The sequence below is a fragment of the Thamnophis elegans genome, chromosome 2 (genome assembly GCF_009769535.1).
Source record: "Thamnophis elegans isolate rThaEle1 chromosome 2, rThaEle1.pri, whole genome shotgun sequence".
NCBI classification, from domain to species: Eukaryota; Metazoa; Chordata; class Lepidosauria; order Squamata; family Colubridae; genus Thamnophis; species Thamnophis elegans.
Genome location: NC_045542.1, coordinates 135,299,555 through 135,324,747, shown reverse-complemented (window position 1 = coordinate 135,324,747; position 25,193 = coordinate 135,299,555). Strand labels below are relative to the sequence as shown.

The 25,193-nt window shown below is 39.8% G+C and overlaps 1 protein-coding gene across 1 annotated transcript in view; it reads right to left on the bottom strand.

The window, feature by feature from the left end:
- Window positions 1-24,660, bottom strand: part of LRIG1 (leucine rich repeats and immunoglobulin like domains 1) — an 86,324-nt gene extending 61,664 nt beyond the window's left edge. Inside the window, exons 1-3 of the mRNA XM_032239114.1 lie at window positions 24,587-24,660; window positions 21,474-21,545; window positions 15,797-15,871 (exon numbers count right to left, since the gene is read on the bottom strand). Coding sequence (XP_032095005.1) covers window positions 15,797-15,871; window positions 21,474-21,545; window positions 24,587-24,660 — 221 coding nt within the window. The remainder of the gene's footprint in view (window positions 1-15,796; window positions 15,872-21,473; window positions 21,546-24,586) is intronic.
- Between the last annotated feature and the right edge of the window lie 533 nt (window positions 24,661-25,193).

Genomic DNA, 25,193 nt, shown 5'->3' with positions numbered 1-25,193 from the left:
AACATTAACACACATCAGACTACCTCCTAGGGAGAATGGAGCTGGTAAAGATTTACCCCTGTATTTTCCACTTTGTTAATACTTCCATGATCACTTTAGACTTCTGTTAACACTTTCAAGACATACAAGATAAAAAGTGTAAAAGGTGGCCTGCTGTCTACACTGTTGAAAGTGCTTGTCAGTGACTGTTGTCAGAGAAACCATGAGATATTACAGGAAGGGAGTGGTCCATCTTTATTTTATTTTTACACCTCTCTGATCATGTAGACTTATAACAAGAAAAGATTTCTGCATCTCTGAGCAAAATAGTCCCATTAGCTGAAAAAATATATAACTTTGAGCACCACAAGTTTATTTCTTTTCAGTATCCTGCAAGCAATCGGGCAAAATCAACTTCTAAAATGTGTTCAAGAAGCTCAGAAACAGAACACACTAATTTACAAAGCAGATTTATAATAATAATAATAATAAAATCTCAATTGGAGAGGTATGCAAGACTTCAGAAGGCATGGGCAAGCAGACTAATCCATCAGATATCTTTCTGAAATAGCTACATATAATCTCTCCTTGAACTTACCTCCTTTCCAAAGAATACACAAATTTCTCTAAAGCTCTGTATTTTGAGGGAAGACTACAGTTTCTCCATCATGAGCACACACAATTCTTTCCACAAACTGTATGCTGAAGCTGGTTTTCCCCCCACAGGATCCTTCTAATATAAAATATATCTATAGGAATGGGGCTATTTTTCAAAGGCCCAAATGCTTTGTATCCATTTTTTTTCCAAATTGTGAATTTTGTGCCCCACCCCCCCCTTTAGATGAGAGGGTGAAAACAGCAGCTTTTGGAAAACTGAAGATTATCAGTGAGAATATTGGGATAAAGTCAGAACACCTGCAGCTAGCTCCTCTCTCTCTCTCTCCCTCTCTCTCTTTCTCTGTGTGTGTGTGTGTGTGCGAGCGCGGGCGCGCATGTGTGTTAGAGGGGGATGGCAGGGAGAATCTAAAACTTAAATATTGGCCAAGGAAAGCAAAACCACTACTTAGATATGAAACCTTTTTGCCTAAAGCAATCTGGAGCAACTATGGAAATGGATTCTCATCTCAATACGTCAAGTGACAAAGAACACCTTTGTTGTAATTCAAACAGCTATTTCCCTTTGAAATTCACCCAGACTATGAGCACATTACAGAGGAATTCTCTTTGTGACGCTTAGTCCTAAATTGATGTTAAAGTAAGATTAGACTCTTGGGGTTATTACAAACCAAAGAGAAAGATCATTAAGACACACATCTCTTACTTTGATAAGAGATCCTTATGAACATTGTCAACGCATTATGAAGATAGGCCAAAGCAATCCTCTCATTCCACTATTGAGAATGATCCATTGAATGAAGGTAAGACACTTTCCTCAACTGTGGCATTCCAATGAAGGAGACCTGGCAACTCTCGTAACTTTTTTGACTTTGTAACAACAATTTGGCCTCAACTTATCACCACTGATACTTATACAAGATTACAAAATATGTTGATGTTGGCGATGCAATGTTTCTATCATATCTCAATATTTATGAGTTGCTTTTACATTTATACCATACACTGATTTTAAATATTTAAAAAAAGATCTGGGTAATAATAATACCGTATTCCCCCCAAAATAAGACAGGGTCTTATTTTCTTTTAACCCCCAAAATAAGCGGTTGGCCTTATTTTCGGGGAGGTCTTATTACATTTGAGGTGCAGGAGGTGGCGAGCATGGTTACCTCATGGCTGCTGCTGTGTTGCAATATTTTCAGGGAGGGGTTACTTTCAAGGGAGGGCTTACAATAGCAGAGTTGTTAGGGACCTTGGAGGTCTTCTAATCCAACCCCCTGCCTAAGCAGGAAACCCTATACCATTCCAGACAAATTGGCTATCCAACATCTTCTTAAAGACTTCCAGTGTTGGGGCATTCACAACTTCTGGAGGTAAGTTGTTCCACTGATTAATTGTTCTAACTGTCAGGAAAGTTCTCAGTTCTAAGTTGCTTCTCTCCTTGATTAGTTTCTTTTTCTACCCTCAGGTGCCTTGGAGAATAGTTTGACTCCCCCTTCTTTGTGGCAACCCCTGAGATATTGGAACACCGCTTTCATGTCTCCACTAGTCCTTCTTTCTATTAAACTAGACATACCCAGTTCCTGCAACCGTTCTTCATATGTTTTAGTCTCCAGTCCCCTAATCATCTTTGTTGCTCTTCTCTGCACTCTTTCTAGAGTCCCCACATCTTTTCTACATCGTGGCGGCCAAAACTGAATGCAGTATTCCAAGTGTGACTTTACCAAGGCATTATAAAGTGGTATTAACACTTCACGTGATCTTGATTCTATCCCTCTGTTTATGCAGCCTAGAACTGTGTTGGGTTTTTTGGCAGCTGCTGCACACTGCTGGCTCATATTTAATTGGTTGTCCACTACTATGTTTCCTTGAAAATACGACATGTCCTCATAAGTCATGCCACATTTTTCTGGTGGGCAAAAATATACCCCCCCCCGCATATAAGCCCCCTAGACAACCCCCATCTCTGGCCAGGCAGAGCACTGCTCACCAACCTAGCAGTATCCCAAAGGTGCCAAGCCGCGGGAACCTGGGGAAGGCAAAAATGATCGTGTTGCTTGGCGCCTTCGGGATACAGCTAGGATGGTGAGCAGCGCTGTGCGCAGCTGAAGAGGGGGGTTGCCAAGCAGCTCTGCAGGCAGCTGGTCCACAACCATAGAGCGTGCGCCCAGAGCGGCCACTGCCAAAAGACTCAGATTGGAAGCTGTGGAAAAAGCCACAGGCCGGGGTGGCAGCAGCGGCAGAGGTGCCCTGGCTCCATAATGAGAGCTGGGCCATGTATCATGAGGCTGGGAGGCGGGTGAATGAGAGCAGAACAGCCACTCATGCAACCCCCTCTCCAGCCATGCAGAGCGCCATTTACTGGCATTTGGAAGGCGCAAAGCCAAGGGATCCGGGTGACGGCAAACAGGGGCTCACACAGCTTGGCGATACCCCTAGGTCAGTGAATGGTGCTGTGCTTGGCTGCAAAGGGAGTTTGCCGGATGGCTGCTCGTGAGCGTTGTCACTTCATGGCTGTTGTGTTGCACTGCTTCAACAAGCCCAATCGGGCTTATTTTAGCCCATGCGTTCAAAAGCCCAATTGGGCTTATTATCAGGGGAGGTCTTATTTTTGGGAAAATAGGGTGATAATGATATTTTTTCAGCAATTGTGTTGAATATTAGGTTGACATTTCTGCAGTTGCTTTGTCGCTTATAATTTCCTGTCATCTAAACTGATATTTTGACCTTATAATTGTACAGATAAAGGAGTTTTTGTGCTTTTCCTTAAAAAGGGGCTACTACTTCTGGATATCTAGCAGAATACTGTAGTAATTGAGAGACATGTAGAAAAAGTGATATTTCTAGAGTTTTATTCATTTCATTCATTCTATTTTATGAATTCAATAATTTTAGCTTATTTAATTGATTTAATTGAATGCTGCCCGCTCCAAATGATTCTGGCCAGCTTACACAATTCGGCATACAGTGAGCAAAACTTATCTTGATTAGCATTAAAGGAGTTATCTGGAAAGTTCCTGATTCTAAGTTAGACTAGGAAGTTGAAAAAAAGTCCTGGAAGAAAGCAACGGCCAACATTTCTGTATTATGCCAAGACTGCATGAATGTGTTTATGTAACACACAAGAAGTCAATCTTGACTTGAAAACATTTTTTTAAGGCACTAGTCCGTCTTCCCTGAAGCTGCTGGAATTAGGCAGGTTTAATATTTAAATACAGCATTGCCAACATATGATTGGTTAGGAAATCATAACTATTCTTTATGATGTCACTACTGACACATAAACTTGTGCTCTTAAAAGGGAAATTGCTATCAAGCCAGTATTAAGAGCATGAACACCTGAGAGACCAGACAAAACCAAGTCCGGCTAAGTCATCCAAGCTGCTCAACTGAAGAGGATTTTCATTACGGTACTGGTTAACGTTGTGACGTGAAGTTGCTGGGCAGAATGCCTCATAGCGCCAAAGATCCAGATCCCATTCCTGTTCCTGATAATTCATCCCAAACTGGCAAGGTTGAAACAGAACAGAAAGAAAGTCTTCCAGCTACCTGTGACAATATGAAGGAAACAGAGAGCCAACCCATCGATCAGTTATCAGTATCAATAATAAAGCTATCCTTAAACCCAGATAAAGAGAATAGTTCTGATGCAGCGACTGATGACTTAACAGTCCAAAAAAATGGTTCCGGTGACTCCTACTGTGAAGGGCAAATATCAGCTTTACCAGCTAATGGAGAACAATTAACAAACTCAGAAGTAATAGTGGACAACCAGCACGCTGATGATAGCACAATAAATAGAGAGCTCCAAGCTATTCTTCAGTGGATGGCTGCATCCCATCTCAATGTCCCCAGCCTGACATTCATAAATGAAAATGACAATGAACTGTCAAAGCTACCGGAGCTAGCTGAGAGAGCAGGCAACAAAGCATACACAGTGGGTGACATTCTCCAAGAAGTGAAGAGGTACTTTGTGCAACAACATACACACCCAGCATTGGGAAATACACCTCCGTGTGGACTGCTGGACTGGCTGCTTGCCAACCTGTGAGAACCAGCTTTTTCATATCTCCCTTTGTGTTTCTTCAACTGTGCCCCAGGTGCCCAAACCATACTTTTATGGGAGCAGCAGATACCAACTCAAAGCACCATTGAAAGCTGCAACGCACTGAAGTCCACTTGTCGCTACAATGGTAGCCGGTCAAGATGATGAATTAAAAACATTAAAAATCCAAAGTTGAAGAGTCTGTCTAGTTTTTTTTTTAACAACTTTTGAAACTACTGATTAGGTTTTCCTTCAGGACCATCTGCAAAACTGGGCCTTTGGGGACACTACAGTTCTGGCCCAATCTAGATAGTATTGCCAAGAGACTACTATTTGCTAGTTAGTTCAGTATTCTTGTTGATGCCGATATATAGTTCTGTGTCATCTATCCAAGGAATCAGTCACTCCCTTTGATGGTGAACTTTAAGAGGGTGAACAAACTGGAACTAAATCAATACGGTGGGATTGCTGGTGTGCAGAAAATCAGATTCTGAGACTGGAATTCAACTTTTTCTAGTAAGAGCTGCGTTAATGCTTTACTTTTTTCTAGTAAGGAATAAAAAAGCAGGTTCACAATCTGGAAATGCTCCTAGTTCTCCAGATATCCTTTAATCTCCAGGTGACAGCAATGGTCAAAAATGTTTCCAATTGTGTTTTCAATCACAATCATCCTTAAACCAGTCAGATTGATTGCTTATGCCTTAGATTAGAGGTGTCAAACTCACAGCCCAAAGGCCGGATGTGTCACGTGCTGGCTCCGCCCAGCCCGGTTTAGCAAAGGGGAAAAAACTCCCGATACATCACATGACAATGCTTTGACAACACGAGTTTGACACCTGTGCCTTAGATGCATAATAGTTTAGCTACTTCAATGCATTCTACAAGGGGCTATTCTTAAAGAATATCCCAAAGCTTCAAATAATTGAATAAACTGCAGCTAGATTATCAATTGGCATAGGATCCTGCAAGCATCTTATAACTGTAAAAAAAAAATGTATTGGGCATAGTTCAAGATGTTAGTTTTAAATGGCTAAAGGCTTGACTACCTGAGGTATTGTTTGGTTATCAATCTTAAGGGAATGTCTCTCCCAAGTTGTTTCTGCCTTTCTGAACTAGTCCAATAGTGTCTTTTCTCAAACAAGGAATGCCTTCCTTCTGGTGTCAGATTTAATATTGCTTTTTTAATGTTACTTTATTACCAGGAGCTGTGGTGGCTCAGTAATTAGAATGCAGTATTGCAGATTAATTCTGTCCACAGCCTGGAATTCGATCCTGACCGGCTCAAGGTTCACTTCCATCCTTCCGAGGTTGGTAAAATGAGGACCCAGATTGTTGGGGCCAATATGCAATATGACTCTGCAAACCTCTTAAGAGAGGGCTGTAAAGCACTGTGAAGCAGTATGTAATTCTAAGTACTATTGCTATTTTGTATACCATTGCCCCTTAAAAATCTGAAGTGGTTGACCACAGATATCCCATTCTTTCTATTTCAAAAAAGGCAGCAAGGCCTTCATTTATAAAACATATCCTCTAAGAAGTTCTATTAGCAATTTCATCTCTGCTACTTTTTCTTACAAATACAAAATCATACAATATAAATCAAAGCAACAGAATAAACCCATTTGGGTGAAGCTAACTGATTTGATAGCAGAACTACTCTTTTGAAGGAATAGGAGCCCTGGAATAGCTTATTTTAGCTGTACTATTATGTTTCCCCAGCATTCTTGGAATATCTGAATGGAGTGAGGTTACCTTAAAACCAGCTAAAATGAGCCCTATATATGGGTATTTCCTCAGCCTTCCCCTGCCAGTCTCAACATTACTTTCCCAAGATTCCCCCTCTGAAAAAGGGGTTTTTTTTATCTTCAAGAAGTGAAAATGAACCAATCAAGAAAGGCTGTCAAACTTCTCTTTAATAGGAAATGTACTTCCCAGACCAAATCTCCTTCTGTCAGCAGGAAACATGAAATTGGTAATTTTTAATTGGACTCCACATCAGAAAATGGAATGCTATTTCCATTTTTTCTAACCACTGAATGTAATTAAGCAATCATTTTTCTAATTGAAAACCCATCTACACAATCTTGCTACAGGTTTTGATTGCAAACTGGCCAGTTGTTGTTGGGCTTAAACTGTATTCTGTAGGAAATGAAAACTGTTTTTGTTTCAAGCATAAAACTGTCCCACTTGGAATGTTATGAAACAGATGAATTCCCGTGAACAAAACTCCACTGAAAATGTTTTGAGTGGTTCCAGGAACAGGAAATAACAGAAACCCAGCCCATACCGTATTTTTCAGAGTTTAAGATGCACCAAGATTTTGAAGAGGCAAATTAAAAAAAAAAAGTTTTTCCACTCTACAGACCTTCCAAAAATGGCCCGTTTTTCATGAAAACGCCCCCGCCCCCCCAAAGGACATGAATAGCTTTTAGGAGGCTTGTAGTGCTCCGGGGAGGGAGGGGAATAATGAGCAAAAAACAGCCTGTAAAAACATGCATAGCCTTTAGGAGGCTTATAGAGTGCTCCTGGGAGCTGGGGAGGGCAAAATTGAGCAAAAAAATTGCTGTATTCAGTGTATAAGACGCACCCAGATTTTCAGTCTCTTTTTTTGAGGGAAAAAGGTGTGTCTTATACTCTGAAAAATACAGTATATTCCTTGCTTCTCCCAAAGCTGTTCCCTCCCCCCCCCCCAAAAAAAAAAGGCAACTGAACTTTGCTTTCCTTGAAAACGTTTCGCTTTTCATCTAAGAAGCTTCTTCAGTTATGGAGAACTGAAGAAGCTTCTTGGATGAGAAGCGAAATGCCTTAAAGGAAAAACAAAGTCCAGTTGGCTTTTGAAAAAGCACCTTTGGGACAACTATGACCTGGATGACTGAGAAGGTCTATAAACATATTCCTTGCTTGGCACTCTATGGCCCCTAGAATAAAGTACATGGTTAATGCTAACTGCTACCAGATTCTCAACTTAAAGAAAATTATATAGAAGATGTTTTTTAAAAACGTTTCTGAAAACACTAAAAGCACTTCTCAGACTAAGCAACTGAAAACAATATTGGAAAAGCCAGTTACTTAGACTCTGTCACCTAGCATAGGTAACTCTAGGTAATGCAGCTCTTCAACTTAAGGGATATATAAGGAATTAAATATCTCAGCCATACATTAACAGAAGAAAATTTCAATTGTTAACACCTTTCAGCCTAGAGGTAGTAGCCAAATAGTACAGATTTTATCATTTAAAAACACATGGTAAGAATGTGTTGGATCAAATAGTCAAAAACAAGAGCTACAACAGTCAAGAACACTTTTTTCTGCCTAGCCCTTGGTTTGGAAGAAAAACAGCCTTTTGCAACATGAAGTTATTCAGATATTTTAGGAAAAATTGCTACTAATTCTTGGAGGAAGCAATCCCAACAACTGGAAGGGAGTTAGGCAACGAGGACTGCTATGAAGTATATATTCCAACCTAAAAGTGATGACAGCCATTTAAAATCTTCATGGCAATACAAAACACTAAGCAATCGTGTACTGAGATCTGAACTACATGTGGACTACTGATTAAATCATGGGTTTCCTTGGGTTTACTTATCTCAACCATGCTTAGATTTATAAAACATATATTTGGGGTATTAAACTTATTGTGTTACTATTCAAAGGCACCACACATATGCATCCATGCAGCCTGTAAATGGACCATTACATCTACAAATTAAATTCATTCATAGCTTCTCTCTTTTTTTCTGCTCTACCCTATCTATCCATTCCAAAGATCCACCTAAATTAACAGTTCTCAGTTTTAGTGCTCCAATTGTTGAAGCTTTATCCCCACTAACAGTAACTAGCAGACCCATGATCAATAATTGTGAGAGCTGTAGTTCAATATCATCTGAAGAATCACATTTGGTAAAATTATTTTCAGCAAAAGAAAGTGCTTATTTTTTAAGTGTCCAGCAAACTAAACTCAGCTCCTCCTATGATTTATTATCAACCTGTATTGCACTCTGAATTCTCTGCCTCATGTTCTATTGAAATGTCTTCCATCTTTCAGTAACGGTAAAGGTTCCCCTTACACATATGTGCTAGTCGTTCCCGACTCTAGGGGACGGTGCTCATCTCCGTTTCAAAGCCAAAGAGCCAGCACTCCTCTTATAACTTCTTCCTCTTCAATGTTTTTGTCTTAACAAACTATTAATAGCAATAACAATAACAATAGTACTTTGACTTATATACCGCTTCATAGTGCTTTACAGCCCTCTCTAAGCGGTCTCCATGGTCATGTGGCCGGCATGACTAAAATCTTCACTCGGAAGACAAATTTCCATGTATTCAGAAACAGCAGTAGTAGAACACATAATTTGCAATGCATTGCCCGTTATTAGACTAATCTGTTTAATTATTATTTAATATGAATTTATCTCTATGCTAATGGATCTGTAAAGATCACCAGTGTTTTTCAAAAAGGATGTATGCACTGTTTAGCAGGTGAGTAGCTCTATTGATTTTACCCTGACATTTATATTACAACATGCTCCTGAGTCCTTTATTAATTATCCAATCCTATTTTCCACTCTGTTGGTAAAAGGAGAAAGAAACTAAAATTTTAAATTCCTCTTATAACTTCCTCCTCTTCAATGTTTTTGTCTTAACAAACTATTAATAGCAATAATAATAACAATAGTACTTTGACATATACCGCTTCATAGTGCTTTACAGCCCTCTCTAAGTGATTTAGAGTCAGCCTATTGCCCCCAACAATCTGGGTCCTCATTTTACCAATCTCAGAGGAGGATGGAAGGCTGAATCAACCTTGAGTTGGTGAGAATTGAACTGCTGGCAGTTGGCAGAATTAGCTTGCTATACTGCATTCTAACCACTGCGCCACCACAGCTAAACTGAAAGGGCTCAACAACAGATTTCAATTAGCATGTTATGAGGTGTTTGAAGTTCCAAATAGTCATATGCGGAACAATTATCGTAGAAGGGACCATTATTACCAGTAACAGCATTAATATTAAGGCCCATGACAACCTTAATAAAGATCACCAAGAGATGAATGGGAAACTGTATGAATGCTAAGAATTTACAGGTGATGTTTGTAACATCCATTTATTATAAAGCAAATTCTATTTCACAGTGTTTGAAAGTGCAAGCACATGTATATACAGCAAACCTTTCTATCTTAAACAGGGTAGCAATTAGTCCAAAGAATTGAGAAATGATACAAGAAAATTGGATAAGAGACTTTTTAGATATTTTTTTCATTGTTCTGTGTTACGTGATTCCTGCAGACTTCAAATAAACAAAACCCAATTGTGATTTGATAAACAAAGCACCTACTCATCTCCATTTTCCTCCTAAATGGGAATGGTTCAAGGAGCCAGCCATTCACTTACCTAGACATGTAATAAAATCCTGCAATTATTCTTTGGTCTGAAAACTAAAGTCTAATCAAGAAAGGAAAGATAGGTTTTACCATAACAAGGCAATATAACAAACCTCATGATTTCCCTTAATTAGTCATGGAACAATTGTTTTAAGAATCAGTAATGCACAAAAATAAGCAATATAATAAAATGATCCTGTAACAAGAGTAAAGAAAATGCAGACAACTTCACCAAGTTTGCCTATCTTTCCTAAGTTGCTGCAGAAAATGGACATTCTCCTTAGTTGCAATAGTCACTTATAATAACAGAAGAACAGAACTGGAAGGGACCTTGGAGGTCTTCTAATCCAACCCAATGCTCAGGCAGGAAACCCTATACCATTTAAGACAAATTGTTTTCCAATCTCTTCTTAAAAACTTAAAAGCTACTGCCTCATCCAAGAAGCAAACGGGGAAAGTTTTAAAGGTTTTCCTGATTTACCATAAAATAACATCCTTCCACTCCAGTGATATGCAACGTCTGGGCCTGCAGATGTTTATTAACCGGAAATCCCAACCGTTCCAACGTGGACAGAGTTGAAGAAAGATGAGAACAGCAATTGAGCAATATCTGGAGGTCCACAAGTTCTCCACACTTATTCTCCTCCTTGGATTCTGGCCTCCCTTTTCCATTTTGAAACCAACCAGTTGCTTAACATATGCAGTTAGTTAACATGTGTCTTTATTGGGAAAGACATCTGTATTAAACTCATCAGTTAGCAGACACTCCCGTTCTTTTGCTAATGCTGCAAGTGCTAAATTGTCAAAAAAATATTCTTTACACAGATTTGTCCTTGAAGGCCTCAGAAATGGGGATGGAGCACAGGATGAATGGTATCATTTTAATCCCCCGCCCCTTTGTTTGGTATTTGTGAATGTCTCTTTACTTGGTTGACTTTTTACTTGATTGTATCATTGCCTGCTTTGCAAATCTCTGGGTTTTCTTCAGCTCCCCCGGCTCACCTGCTAGTAATACAGAATCCTCAGGGGTCCTTATAAAAGGAATTAAGAGAATTGGAACAATGAATGCCATAGAGAGAATTGTGCTTCTCCTGATCTTTTCAGAAGGCTTGTAAAAAGAATCCGCCAAGGTTCTACATCACAAGCAATCATTAACTAAGTTACCATGAGTTCTGTTTCAAAATATAGTCTCCACACTTTGAATTTCCTGCATCAGAATCACCACCAGGTTGTCGGTATTTATAATCTCTTTGCAGGTCTGTCTTTGGTTAACTCACATACAAATTGTTTTCTTCTGTTCCCATAAAATCCTTTCCAAATGTTTGCTAGTGTTGGAGATGAATTTCTTTGGCAATATTTTCAAAGCAGAAAGGAAGAAAAATAATATCTGTTCCCCAGTGAACAGTTAAACTGTAATACATGTCAGGCTCTGCCTCAATTAACAATATACTATGAGACTGCTACGTCCTGAACTATGCTGAGATTTTGCAGGGAACTATCATTTGTATTTTATGTTTTTACTTTAAATGCTTTCTATCAACCCTAGGAAAAAATGCTCTCAACATGAATGTCCTCAGTAGAATCAAACAGCTACGTGTAAAGGATATGCACGAGCCAGAAGAATTGCCCAAAACTGTAGAAGTTTGCTAATCACCAGATGTTGTTCTATGATCACAACAACTAAGAAACAATCAGTTGCATTTAGAAAGTGTCTACATAGCAAATGTAAGCACGACACAGGCAGGGAGCAATTGCAATTCGAGGACAGATTGTTATTCAAGCTGGTCATATCATAATTGTAAAGATGTTACTACAAGCTCCAGTGTGGCCTTTGGAGGGTTTTTATTGCAGGTGTTAACTTAGTAGGTCAGTTAGAATCAACTGGGCTAAGGCATTCTGAGTGATTGCACCAAATGGATGGAACTCCCTGTTCTTTGAAATGCATACCATCTCCCCTGGCTGCATGGCTTCAGAACAGGCTTTAAAAACACCCATTTTCTTGCTTTCCTGATTAGAATTTTTGCTGCTTTGAATAGGCAGGGGGGGGGAGTGGGGAGGGGAGATTTGATAGTTTCAGATTCATTAACGTTATGCTACTTCGATATTGTTATTTATAAATTGTCAATCGAGCTTGATGGCTCATAGTAGTAGTAGTGACTAGACACGAGGACAGTTTTTTCCTGAATGGCTCATCACTCTGCTCATCACTCTGGCTCATCACTCTGCTTAACAACTAATTGAGCCGAGGTGGCGCAGTGCTTAAATGCAGCACTGCAGGCTACTTGAGCTGACTGCAGTTCTGCAGTTCAGCTGTTCAAATCTCACCGGCTCATGGTTGACTCAGCCTTCCATCCTTCCGAGGTGGGTAAAATGAGGACCCGAATTGTTGTTGGGGGCAATATGCTGACTCTGTAAACCGCTTAGAGAGGGCTGAAAGCCCTATGAAGCGGTATATAAGTCTAACTGCTATTGCTATTGCTAATTCCCACAACACTGTCAAATAACTTACTAAGACTATATGTATTACTGTTATACTTCTCTTCCTTCCTAGTATCTATCTCTTCCCACTAATGACTATAACCATATTGCTTGTATCTTTCAATTTACACTGTTTTATTTGTTTACTAGTATGATTTGATAGCATTAGTAACCTTGACTATCACTAAGTGTTGTATCTTTTTATTCTTGATGGATGTATTTTATTCTCCTTTTGTACACTGAGAGCATATGCACCAAAGACAAGTTCCTTGTGTGTCCAATCACACTTGGCCAATAAAGAATTCTATTCTATTCTAGTGGCAATAGTACTTGATATGATTTCACTCAATGTTTTGGTTTCTACCATAAATCACGCTAGGAGAAAGCAAAATGTAAATATGTTTGAGATGGGCAGCCATATCAATGGAATAAATAAATAGTATTTTAAAAAAATTAATCAACTTACAAAATCTAGGGATATAAAAGAGGAGTCATCTTTTAATTTCCCACAAGGCTGAAAAATGAGCTCTTTGTGGATAAGATTCAAACTCAACATACCGCAACATACACATATAAATTTCCATACTCATAGCGTCTTAATTAATAGGAACAAGACAAATGTGAATGTATTATTTTAACTTTGTCCCAGCTATAACAGAAGAGAGAACAGGATCAAGAGACTTTCTTTGATAATGGAATAGGGAGGAACAGCGAAATGACCCAAATGAGACATCCTCTAGTATAGGGCAGAGGTAGGTTGCTACCGGTTCGCACCAGTTTGGGCAAACCAGCAGTGGTATTTTGGCCTGGGTTGCAGAACTGGCAGCAACCCAGGCTGGCCATGCCCCTGAACCAGTTCCCCGGTCTCTGCTGCTGTTGCCGGCATGTTTTTTATTAGTTTTTAATGGTCCTTACGCATGCACAGAACAATTTACACTGAACTGCCCAAGCACGAGCAACGCGCATCTAGTGCACACGCGAAGCAAACCGGCAGCAATGCTGGCAGCAACCCACCCCTGCTACAGGGGTGTCAAATTCATGTTGTCACGGAGTGGTCACCTGATGTATCACAACTTCCCCCCCTTTGCTAAATCGGGTGTGGGCAAGACCAGCACCTCATGCATCCAGCCTGCGGGCCACGAGTTTGATACCCCTGCTCTAGTACTTAGATTTGACTTAGTTTTCTTTGAAACAGGACCTTAGAGAGAGGGTGGACTGACACAGCTGTCAGTGTTGACTTGAAGGAGGAAGCTCTGCTCCTTTCCACATTTTAGAGCAATCTTAATGGAAATGCAAGAAAGTGACCAGTTTGATTTGCTCTCATAGATAGTCCGCATGAATTGGACTGTGAGTGGAGAGAGTTAAATAAATGATGTAGAAAATCCCAGAGTGTCCCCTTACAATGCAATGATCAACCAGGAACAAAAGTTGATGAAACCAATGGTGGGTGCTCCATCACAGGAAGTTTTCAAAAGTAGACCTTATAACCATTTGATTAGGATGCTATAAGGCCGTAATGGCAAACCCATGGCACGCATGCCAAAGATGGCCTGCAGAGCCATCTTGGCTCTGGGGGACACACGTGTGCATGCGGGGGGGGGGGAGTCACATTTCATTTTGGGCGCTTGCATGGCGCCCCCGTACCTTGTTTTGGCTTCCAGGTTGATGCAGGAGGCTTTCCAGGCATTGCTTTATGGGTGCGGGCGCGTGCTATCACGCGCATGCTTGTGTGTTTGCGACACACAACATCAAAAAGGTTAGTCATCACTGGTGTAAGGTCTCCTGCCTTGAGCACAGAGTGGACTAGAAGATCTCAGAGGTCATTTCCAGCCCCACGATTCTTGTTCTAAAATGTTCCAATTTATATTCTATGGGTGCACCAGGACTTTCCAATTTATTCTCAGAATTTGGGAAAGGGAAATTTCTGGACATTTTGGCTTATGGTAAGAAACAACGTTTCATTGATGGCTGTGGCTAGAGTATTCTTGAAAATCACCAGAACGAGACCTTCCTAGCTGGCTTCTGACAAGCAAAATCTATGGAGCCAAAAGTCAATGCAAACTACCTGTGGCCTTAGAATCTCTGATGGTTCAGCTTTGAATTAGAACAGATAGCAGATATAAGCAGATAGTCCTTGACTTATGACCACAATTGGAAGTGGAATCTCCATTACTATGCAAGGCAGTTAAGTAAATTGCACCCAATTTTACGACCTTTTTTGCCATAGTTGTTAAGCCAATCCCTGCAATTGCTCAGGGAATCACAAGGTCATTAAGCAAACTCAGCCTCCCCTGTTGACTTTCCTTGTCAGAAACCAGCTAGAAAGGTCTCAGGTGATGGTCATATGACCCCAGAACTCTGTAAGCATCCTAAATGCAGGCTGGCTGAAATCTCATCACGTGACTGTGAAGATGCTGTGACAGTTGTAAGTGCGAGAACCAATCAAAAGTCTCTTTTCTCAGTGCTGTCATAACTTCAAACGGTTGCTAAATGAATGGTTGTAAGTCAAGGACTACCTGTATTCTTTGCCGTCCTTAATTTGATACTTAGCAGGGAATTTTTATTCAAATATAAGTTTTCAGGGTTGCTGGAGTGAAAGAATTTAATCAAGACAATCCAGAAACATTTTGCTCAGGAATGTGTGGACTGTACTTTTAATGACATTTTAACCAAATTTTGCACATCTGAATATGGGGAATTATATAATTTTTTTTTTGGGGGGGGGGGAATAAAGTTCCAACTGAATTCTGCAAACCTATAACGTCTATTGAGTCCTGAGACCAGGGGTGGGTTCCGGTTGCTGATACTGCCGGTTTGCTCAGGGACATGCTTTGCACATGTGTGTGCTATGTACGCATGCACAGTACTAAAAAAATGCTTCTGCGCATGCACACAAACAAAAAAACAAGATGGCGTCCCCTACGGCACGCTGAGGGAACCAGTGGCAGGCCAAGTTACTACCTACTCGACCGAACCAAGCTGAACCCACCTCAGCCTGAGACCTATAACTCATTACCTTCATTCTCATTCTCATTCTCATATTCTCATTCTCATTCCTCCCTCTCTCCCCCCTCTCTAGATTTTTGTATTCCAAGACACTTTTGGTCATGGAAGACTTCCCTTTAAGTACTTTACAGGTAAGAACAGCAGAGGTCTTTAACTGGAACTTCAACATTTAGTAAGCTCCAGCTGATATCACTGAATGTATTAAAGCTAAAAAAAAGAAACACTACAGTATACCTTGCACAGATTCTTCAAATTAAAAATATACTCATAGGAATGCTAATGCTGAGACTTACAGGAACAAGGAAGTTATGTGGGCTGAAGCTGCTCCCAGGGATGGAATGGCCGTCAGTTCATTGTTATTCAGTCGCCTGGAGGAAACAATGACAACAATAAAAAAAAAATTATTTTAAAAAAAATCAAGCAACTTTTAATTTTTTTAAAGAATATCAGGTTGCTTTTCGTTGCTCGCCGTCTGTCATGATTATTAACCTAGAAGCCCGGTTGCATGCAGAAATGTGTCAGTGAGCTTCCTGTAATTCTGTGACTTTCCAGCCAAGTCACTGCCAAGAACACTTGTAACAGAAACCCAGCTGCACATTCCATGCCTACTTTAGTTATTGCTAACACATATTTATGGAACAGCAGCAAGTGCCAGCTCTCTCCAAGGCTGGGCAAACTACAGATCACGAGACACATGCAGCTCCTGGGCAGTTCCAAGCGGAGCTCCTGATTTACATTCTTCCGCACAATTTATTTTGATATATGTATTTTTTTAATGGATGGCTTGGGGACAAGAAATTTCTCAATTAGGATCTCCTTGTTGAACTTGATTACCAGACATGGTTACAGCCAAGATCAAGAATAGTAGTGATCGTAACCAAAAGGGCTCCTGAAAAAGGGTTGCGTCATTAGTTATAACAGAGGAGGATGATCCATCCAGAGCTATCATGCTAGGCAGTGGCCTCCAGCTTTAGGCGCCACTGTAGTTTCCTGCTTTAAAGGTAACGGTTCCCCTCGCACATATGTGCTAGTTGTTCCCGACTCTAGGGGGCGGTGCTCATCTTCGTTTCAAAACCAAAGGGCCAGTGCTGTCCGAAGATGTCTCCGTGGTCATGTGGCTGGCATGACTAAATGATGAAGGCGCACGGAATGCTGTTACTTCCCACCAAATGTGGTCCCTCTTTTTCTACTTGCATTTTTACACGCTTTTGAACTGCTAGGTTGGCAGAAGCTGGGACAAGTAACAGGAGCTCACTCCGTTACGCAGCGCTAGGGATTCGAATCGTCAAACTGCCGACTTCTGATCAACAAGCTCAGGGTCTTAGCCACTGAGCCACCACATCCCCACAGTTTCCTGCTTTAGATACTATCATAAGGAGAATAAAAGAAGGACCTGGTGCCCGAGTCTGTTTTGTATTAAATCTTGGTTCTCTCAACCACCTCTCTCCTATGCTGTGTCTCTTCATCAAACCAGGTTGGTACCATCCATGTTAGTAGGATGCAGACAGAGGAAACAGCATGAAGCATTTCTTTGCGTACAGAAGTTGTTGTGGGTGCGACTTTGCTCAGTAATTAGCATCCTGTTCCATCTGTCTCTCTTTCTTCTTCACAATATTCATTGACTCAAGATGGCTTTATGGCTGGTCAAACCCCATGGCAACTATTCTATCTAAATGAGTTCATCAGTCTCATGAATTTGGGAATCTTAGTGCATGTGGAGAGAGTTCATTTGGTGTAGAGGTTAAGATAGCAGAGTACAAATGGGGCAACTAAGACTCCTAGCAATAGCACTTAGATTTACATACCGCTTCATAGGGCTCTTTACAGCCCTCTCTAAGCGGTTTACAGAGTCAGCCTACTGCCCCTAACAATCTGGGTCCTCATGTTATCCACCTCGGAAGAGTGAGTCAACCTTGAGCCAGTGAGATTTGAACCGTTGAACTGCAGCTGAAGTAGCCTGCAGTACTGCACTCTAACCACCTCAGCTCTTAGACCTGCCTTAGGCACAAAGAAAGCCAGCTAGGTAACCATGGGCAAGTTTCTCTCTCTCAGCCCTAGGAAAGAGACAATGGCAAACCACTTCTGAAATCTTGCCAAGAAAACTGTGGGATTTGTGTAGGCATTTGGCAAGAGTCAACACTGACTTAAAGGTATAAAAAGAAGTGGGAGATAAAAAGACGTGGAAGCAATCAGTGAATCCTCAGGAGCTCAGCAGAAAGAAGGAATTAAGCAAGAAGAGGGATACATTTTGTTTTGTCTTGCTAATCAAAGCATACACAATGGCTTAATATAGAGCCAGACAAATAGCTCAGTTCTCCCAGTACAGGTAGTCCTCTACTTGGAAGGACTGCCCATCATGGTTATAAGTCATGATGATCATAAAATGAGTCACCCACATGGCTAAACTGATTTTACAACCTTCAATGCAGTGTTTGTTAAGCAAACGCCACAGACATTAAGCAAACCAATGGTTCACCCTGGGCCAATTTTGCTGTAAGCAAAAAGTAAATGCCATGGTTTTTTTTATTTGTTTGCAAAACTGTCCTAAAATGCATTCGTGTCACTAGAATGCTTAGGATGCTAGAAAACAGCCACAAATGTGAATCAGTTGTCGAGTGCCCCAACCTGCAGTCATGTGACCATGGAAGGGGGGGGGGGAGAATGGCCATCAGAACTTCAGAACCAAGTTATAAGTATCCCCAGGAAGGTACAACAAACAGTTGCTAAGCAACCAGTCATAGGTTGAGAACTACCTGTACTATCTGCTCCAATTAGCTGCTTCATCAAATAGAAATTGGAAGGGCTGAATTTGTGATCATTGTTTTGCACAAGGATGTCCTTTACCCCTTCTTAAAAAGAAAAGGTATTCATTGTATAAAAAGAAACAATTACATCAAAAGTACTCTTATTTCAGCAAAGTATGCCCATTTAACTGTTTCAGTTTATTAATGGTCTTTTAGGTACATGCTGGATATAAATAAAATACAAACAAGGGTTGACACTTAAAGATTCAATCTTTTCTAAGAGAAATTTAAAAAAAATGGACAGCTACAATTTTATTCTCCATTGCTAAATTATTAGATTTCAGAGCTTCACTCTTAATAGTACAATGTCTGTATTGGCCTACTGAAAGAAAGTTGATCTAGGTCACATAGCCTGTTCCCTTCGGGATTTAGACACCTGCAGTCCCCATGTTGAATTAGTCCATTAATTAGCATTAAACAGGTGCTTGTCTTGTTGCTTGAAAACTGCCCAATTTCCTGGCCTCTAACTTTAACTTTTCCAAAGAAGCAGTCAGAAAAGTTATAGAGGGGAAAAAAAAACACCTTTAGCTTCCTGTCTAAGAACAGGAGAGTTTCTCTAACTCTACAAGAGATACATATAATTGGATCTTGTTTATTTATCCTTTTTTGTCTTTCCAAACAGCAAAGATTTAATATGGTTTTTTCTTTATTTGAGACATATGATTCGCTATATCTGTAAAATACAGAAGGGGGGAGGAAGGGAAATGTTGCAAAATAAAATTAAGATCCTGTTGTTTCAGCAAACTCCCTTATATCAAAGTATTTCTCTAATTATTAATATTATCTTTAAAAATTAAGCAAGGCAAATGGTTACAATTGTTAAAATTATAACTGATAACCAATAAATTATAAATATCAATAATATTTATAATTTTTCAATAATTTTTCCCAGGCCAGCATCCTTCAAATAAAACAGAAGTTACAAAATGCCCGATTTTTGTATTACCAGTTTCAGTGTTTATTAAATAAATACTCACTACTTAAAAATAAATAATAACACCATCAAATCTGAAGGACGCTTTGTTGAAGATGTACTAGAAGTATATGAAAGATAAAGTGGTATATAAGAAGATATACCAGTAATGCATTTATCCAATTATCCACTGTAAATCATACCAAGAGCAATCAACTATAAAAAGATTTCTACAAAAAATACATGTGGGCATTTTTGTTCAATAAAACCTTCCAGAAACCAAGAAGAATATTGAACTGATTCTGATTATTATGTATCTATGGAAAGTTGTGCCGTGAAGCTACATAGCGGACATCCCGATGTTCTACAGAAGTTTACTTTTAATTAGGTGAAAACTGCGGGAGCCTTCAGAGTCGGTTTTCACCAGATCTGTGCCAATATGATGTATCCAATAAAGCGCTTCTTTGAGGAATCTACCTGCCTCGGAGTTTTTCTTGCTATGGGTCTATTACTTGGAACCCTGACAATGCCATGGCCTTTATTGATACATACACAAAAGGGGATGCAAGCGGACAATATAAATGGGCATCTTTTTATAAAAGAGCTCAACGTGAACATTGGAACACAAGCAGGGCTTTCAATGGTGACGAATGGCTTCATTCATGAATTCCTTCCTAAGGCTTGTTAATGCAAACAGGAAGGACTTCAGGTATATTCAATAACAGAAGCTTCTATAGGGTGTTGATTGGCAGGTATAACCCCGCAGGATAAGTTAGAACTTACTAGCAATCTAAACAGTAAATTCTTGGTTGTTAGTTTATTTTGCTGTTAAATATTGGCAAATTGTTGGATGAGGAGCTTTGGCATGTGGTCAGGAGCTTCTCTTAAATAACAAGCAAAGGTAAGACAGGCTGAACAACTCTCTGAAGCAACTAGAGCTAAAAGCTCTCTTTCCAACCCTTTGATCCTGATACTACGTGTGGTAAGAAGGGGAAGGGGGAGTGCCACTTCGTATAAAATATTTACAACCTAGTTGCCAGGCTAATGTCATGTTGAAATGGATCCTACTTAAAAATAGCACAGTTCTCTTGAGGATTCACTGAAAGGCACTTAGATTTTACTCTTTTTTTTAAAGGCAAAACGGTTAAAAAATTAGTTTGGGAAAGGAACTTTATGCAATTTTGCTCTAATTATGATTAAAACAAGCATAGGGTTTTATGAACTCTGAAATTAGACATTGTGCTCAAGTGTTAAGATTGTGTTCAAGCACCCCTTTATGCCGTCAAGTAAGATAGTTCAACAACTTCCAGACAGCCACAAATTCTCACTCCATGTGGTGTTCAAGGAGCCTTGATAGATTAAAAACTGCATGGATTTTTAGCTTACAAAAATAAATCGCTAAAAAGGAAAAAATGTCATTTAATTAGGCAAGCTGTAAAAAAAGAGTGGAGAGGGGAATATTCATACAAAAAGCAAGTTTCACACAACATAAAGTGGTCCAATGGTGTATGATCTCCAATGGGATTTTGTACTTATGATTTTTTTGTGGCCTTCAAGCAGAATCACGGCATGGCATGGTAGTGTAACCTTATGTGGTGAAGCTACTGTTGGAACTGGTCTATCTATTACCAAGGTGTATGCTAGGAAATTAACTAATAAAACAGACAGACAAGAGTAATGGGGCACCCAATTTCGTGCTAGAATAATTTTCTGCTGACTCAAGGATGGATAGCTCTTAATCAGCCTTGGGAAGAAGCTTTTTGTCTCTTCTGCTAGGGAGCAGTAGGTGGGAGGGGGAGAAGGTAATTATTCCATAGTACCAACATTATGCCTTTTCTTCTTGAGACAGACAGAAAAGATTAGCATTAGATGTCACAGCAGAGTCTACTTCGTATTAGAGGAAAACAGATCCATGCAGCTTGGTGTTATTACCTGGCTATCCTTGGGATTATGAAATATAGTAGCAGATAGAGCCCGGGAAGAAGAGGAAACATCAATGATTTCCAATAAAGACACTGCAGTTTAATTGAGACACTGTGTTCCACTAATTGACTGTTAATTTTTTAAACAGCACCCAGGTACTATATGAAAGAAAAACAAAAGCTCAGATTTAATATGTTGATGCAAGCTGGAAGAAGAATGGAGTCACGTCCTAGGAAACTGTATACTTTTTCCAACTGCTATCCTAGCCAGAATGGAAGTGAAGACAGAGAGCGGCCAGGATGAAAAGTTCTTTAGACAGAAAATACTTACACTTCCCGTAGTTTTGGAAGCTTTGCGAAGGCAGAAGGATCAATCTCGGTCAGTTTGTTGTGGCTCAGGTTTCTGTTTTAAAAAGAGACAGTAGTATCAGCAAAAGACAGTTTCTACACTCAGCAAAAATTGACAATCCTAATTATTCTGGAGTTGCACTGGATAATAATAAAAATAAGAGCAAAGACAAAAAAGAAGAGAAACACATGTTTACCACATCTATTCCCTCCCCCCAAAAAAGATGCTCCAGCTGTGAGCTTTTACCCAGGGCCTCATGGAATGAATACTGAGCGCTTCTGAAGCATTAACAACATGACAGCTTAGTGTTTTCTCGATTAATTCAAAAGGTTCAGAAAGATCAGAATTCTGTTTTCCTAGAAGTGACAACTGACCAGGGGTGAAATGCTACCGGTTCGCCGAAAATGCTAAGGTTTGCCGGAACCGGTAGTAAAAAAAAAAAAGCTTTAAAAAAGGGGGGGGGATTCTGTGACACTCAGCTATGCCACGTGATCGTTGGATTGTCCACTTTTTAAAGCATTTTTTACTACCGGTTCCGGCAAATAAGTAATAAAAATGCTTTAAAAAGTGTAAAAAAAGGTCCCGACAATCGCACGGCACAGCTAATTGTCACATAACCTTTTTTTCACTTTTTAAAGCATTTTTTACTACCTATTTGCCCAAACTGATAGTCTTCGACTTACAATGATTCGTTTACTGACTGTTCAGAGTTACAATGGCACTGGAAAAAAAATTTCACACTTATAACTGATGATGTTACTTAGTTAGGGTAATGAAACATCTGCAAGAAAACAAGCAAACTCGGAGAGCACCGAAGATCCCTCATTTCAACACCTGAGCTACACATGTTCTCTTTTATTGGTAGCACTTAACTGTATAACCATGGCAGCATCCCCATAGTGACATTATTAAAATTTGGGCAACTGGCATGTATTTATGACAATTGCAGTGTCCTGGGGTCATGTGATTCCCCTTTTGTGCTCTTTTGACAACTAAAGTCAATGGGGAAGCCAGATTCACTTAACCACCTTGTTGCTAACTTAACAACTGCATGATTCACTTAACTGTAGCAAGAAAACTTGTAAAATTGGGCAAAATTCACTTAACATCTGTCTTGCTTAGCAATATAATTTTGGGGCTCAATTGCGGTTGTAAGTTGGGGACTACCTACACTATTTTCTGAAAAGAACTTTATAAAGAATGTTTGGTAGTGGAAAATATCCTGCTGCAGAAACTCGAACCATTTTCCTAAGTGTTTATAAAGTCCACTGTTCAGAAGTAGAATAATACTTGAACAATTCTTTCTTTCATAAATTTTTAGGACCGTCTAGGGTAGATATTATCAGTGTGGAAATGGTTCCAAAAGTGAGAGAATTATTCCCCTTTCTCATAGGCAAATAAAATGCTAAATGAATTTGGTTCAGTGGATGCAAACCATCACATTTCATCTTCCAAATATTTCTCACCATCTATGTTAAGACAAACCTTCAGTTTCTACGGCTTTCAAATCTTTCTTTAAAATTGGCATTTTAGTGGCTAATATTTTCCAATCCTACTGTTAAAAATATGAATTTTATCAACGTTGCATATTTTTGTTGGATTTGTATTTGAGATCTTTAATAAACACAAAGGTTCTCCTTGCACATATGTGTTTCTCATTCCCGACTCTGGGGACATATATAATAAACATACGTACAAATAAATATCATCTATACAGTCTATTGAGCTTTCTACAGGTCAATGAATTCTCTCTTGCCACATTCTTGATATCTTCTTTCATGTGCTAAATATATGACATCTGCATTTAAGAGCAATAAAAATGATGCTTTTCCATCAGAGTGTAAAGGTACAAAGACATCATTAAATTAGTACTCTGATTTATCTTAACAACCACAAAAACTAACAAACTAACTAGAGTTTTGCAAAAACTTTAAAGCAAAAATTGTTAGACTCTGTTCATGCATTCAACAAAGTGTATGGGGTGTATGAACAGAAGAATGGGTACCCAACATTTTTCTTTCTGATCAGCCTCAGGAGATCTAAAGGAAATTAATAGATATATGGTCTGAGACAATATCCTAGATGATATAAAGATTTGTTCTCATTACGTGTACTGTATGGAAGTGGAGAAATTATCATCTCACTGTGAAGACCTCATAATATTCTTGCTAAGTGCTGAAGAAAGCTAGAAACAAACTTCAACTGCAAATTTTTAAAAGGCGGGGTAAGCACAAGTAAAAGATGTCTATTATATCCCTCTAAGACCTTATCTCCTTTACAAAATTAGCAGCCCAACGCTATCACTTATTGGAAAGTTGACTCTCATCATCAGGCAATATTCTGTAGTGGTTGAGTTGTGGAATTGCATTGTTCCACAGGTTCACTCTTACTCTCACACTCTCCCTCTCTCCCTCCCTCCCTCCCTCCCTCTCTCTCCCTCCCTCCCTCCCTCTCCCCAAGCACCCTTACAGTTTATAGTGGGGAAAAATAAGAGGAGAAAATAATATATGAGCTACAATGAGTTCTTGAATGAAAGGCGGAATATAAATCCAACAAATGATTAAAATCCATGAGGATTATTTCTAAGTAATGTGCACATAGCACAATTCTCTACTGAGGCATCGGGTTAATGATGCTCAATTCCTAGTAAATCCAGAGCCAATAGCAGCCTAAGCTATTGTTTTATTGTTGCATCCAGCAAAATGTCAGCTCCACTAGATGGGAAAAACCAAGAAATCAATTCCACAGGAAAGCCAAAACTACTTTTATTGAGACTGAGGTTTTATTATTGGCTATAGTAACAGAATTGTGTCTCAGCCGTTTCCATGCATTTTCTGCTTGTTTTGGACTAACAATTTGTTTTCCCCCCTAATTGCTTTGGTAACGGATCTTGCCTATTTCTGTCAAGATCATCTGCATCTTCTACTTTTTTACAAAATTAATATCATTGTTTTCTTCCCCTATAGCAACCTGGGTTAGCTATAAACAGAAGTGGCCAGCAAAAACTTAAAATAATGTTCTCAAACCCGACCAAAGAGATTTATAATCCCTTTTGTGTTTACTTGCAACTTTTATCATTTTGGCAAAAGTCTTACCTTTCCCTCCTCAGTTTTCTGTGGGCCCAAGAAAATAATGTGATGGAGAACTTTTTTCGCATGACCACACCCATAATTTAAAGGGCCCTGCGCCTTGCCCCCTGTTCATGCACACGTGATCCCCCCCGCTACCCCCGCGTATATACACACCACTTTTTGGGAGCCTGGGGAGGGTGAAAACAGCCTCCCCTGCCCTCCGGCTCGTTTCCTGATTTCTGGTGGGCCCGTTTTTCGCCTTTCCCAGACTCTAGAATCTTTCTTGGAACCTGGGGAAGGTAAAAACGCCCCCCCCGGCTGAAAATCCCCCCCCCCGAGCCTCTGTGCGAGCCCTGTACTCACCTGGCATCATGCAGAGACTCCTGGGAAGGGAAGGACAGTATGGGCGGGCCAGCCAAAAATCAACTGGTCAGTGCGCTGGAGCCGAGCTAGGGCAACGGATTTTGTGTCCGCTAATATGGCTTCACGTGCTACCTGTGGTACACATGCCATAGGTTCCCCATCACAGTTATAGGAGAAGCAACTAAAGCATCTGTCTTCTGAAGCTTTTTGTGAAATTGTTAAAAATAGATTTGCTGGATCAGATCAAAACCTCATTTAGCCCAGTATT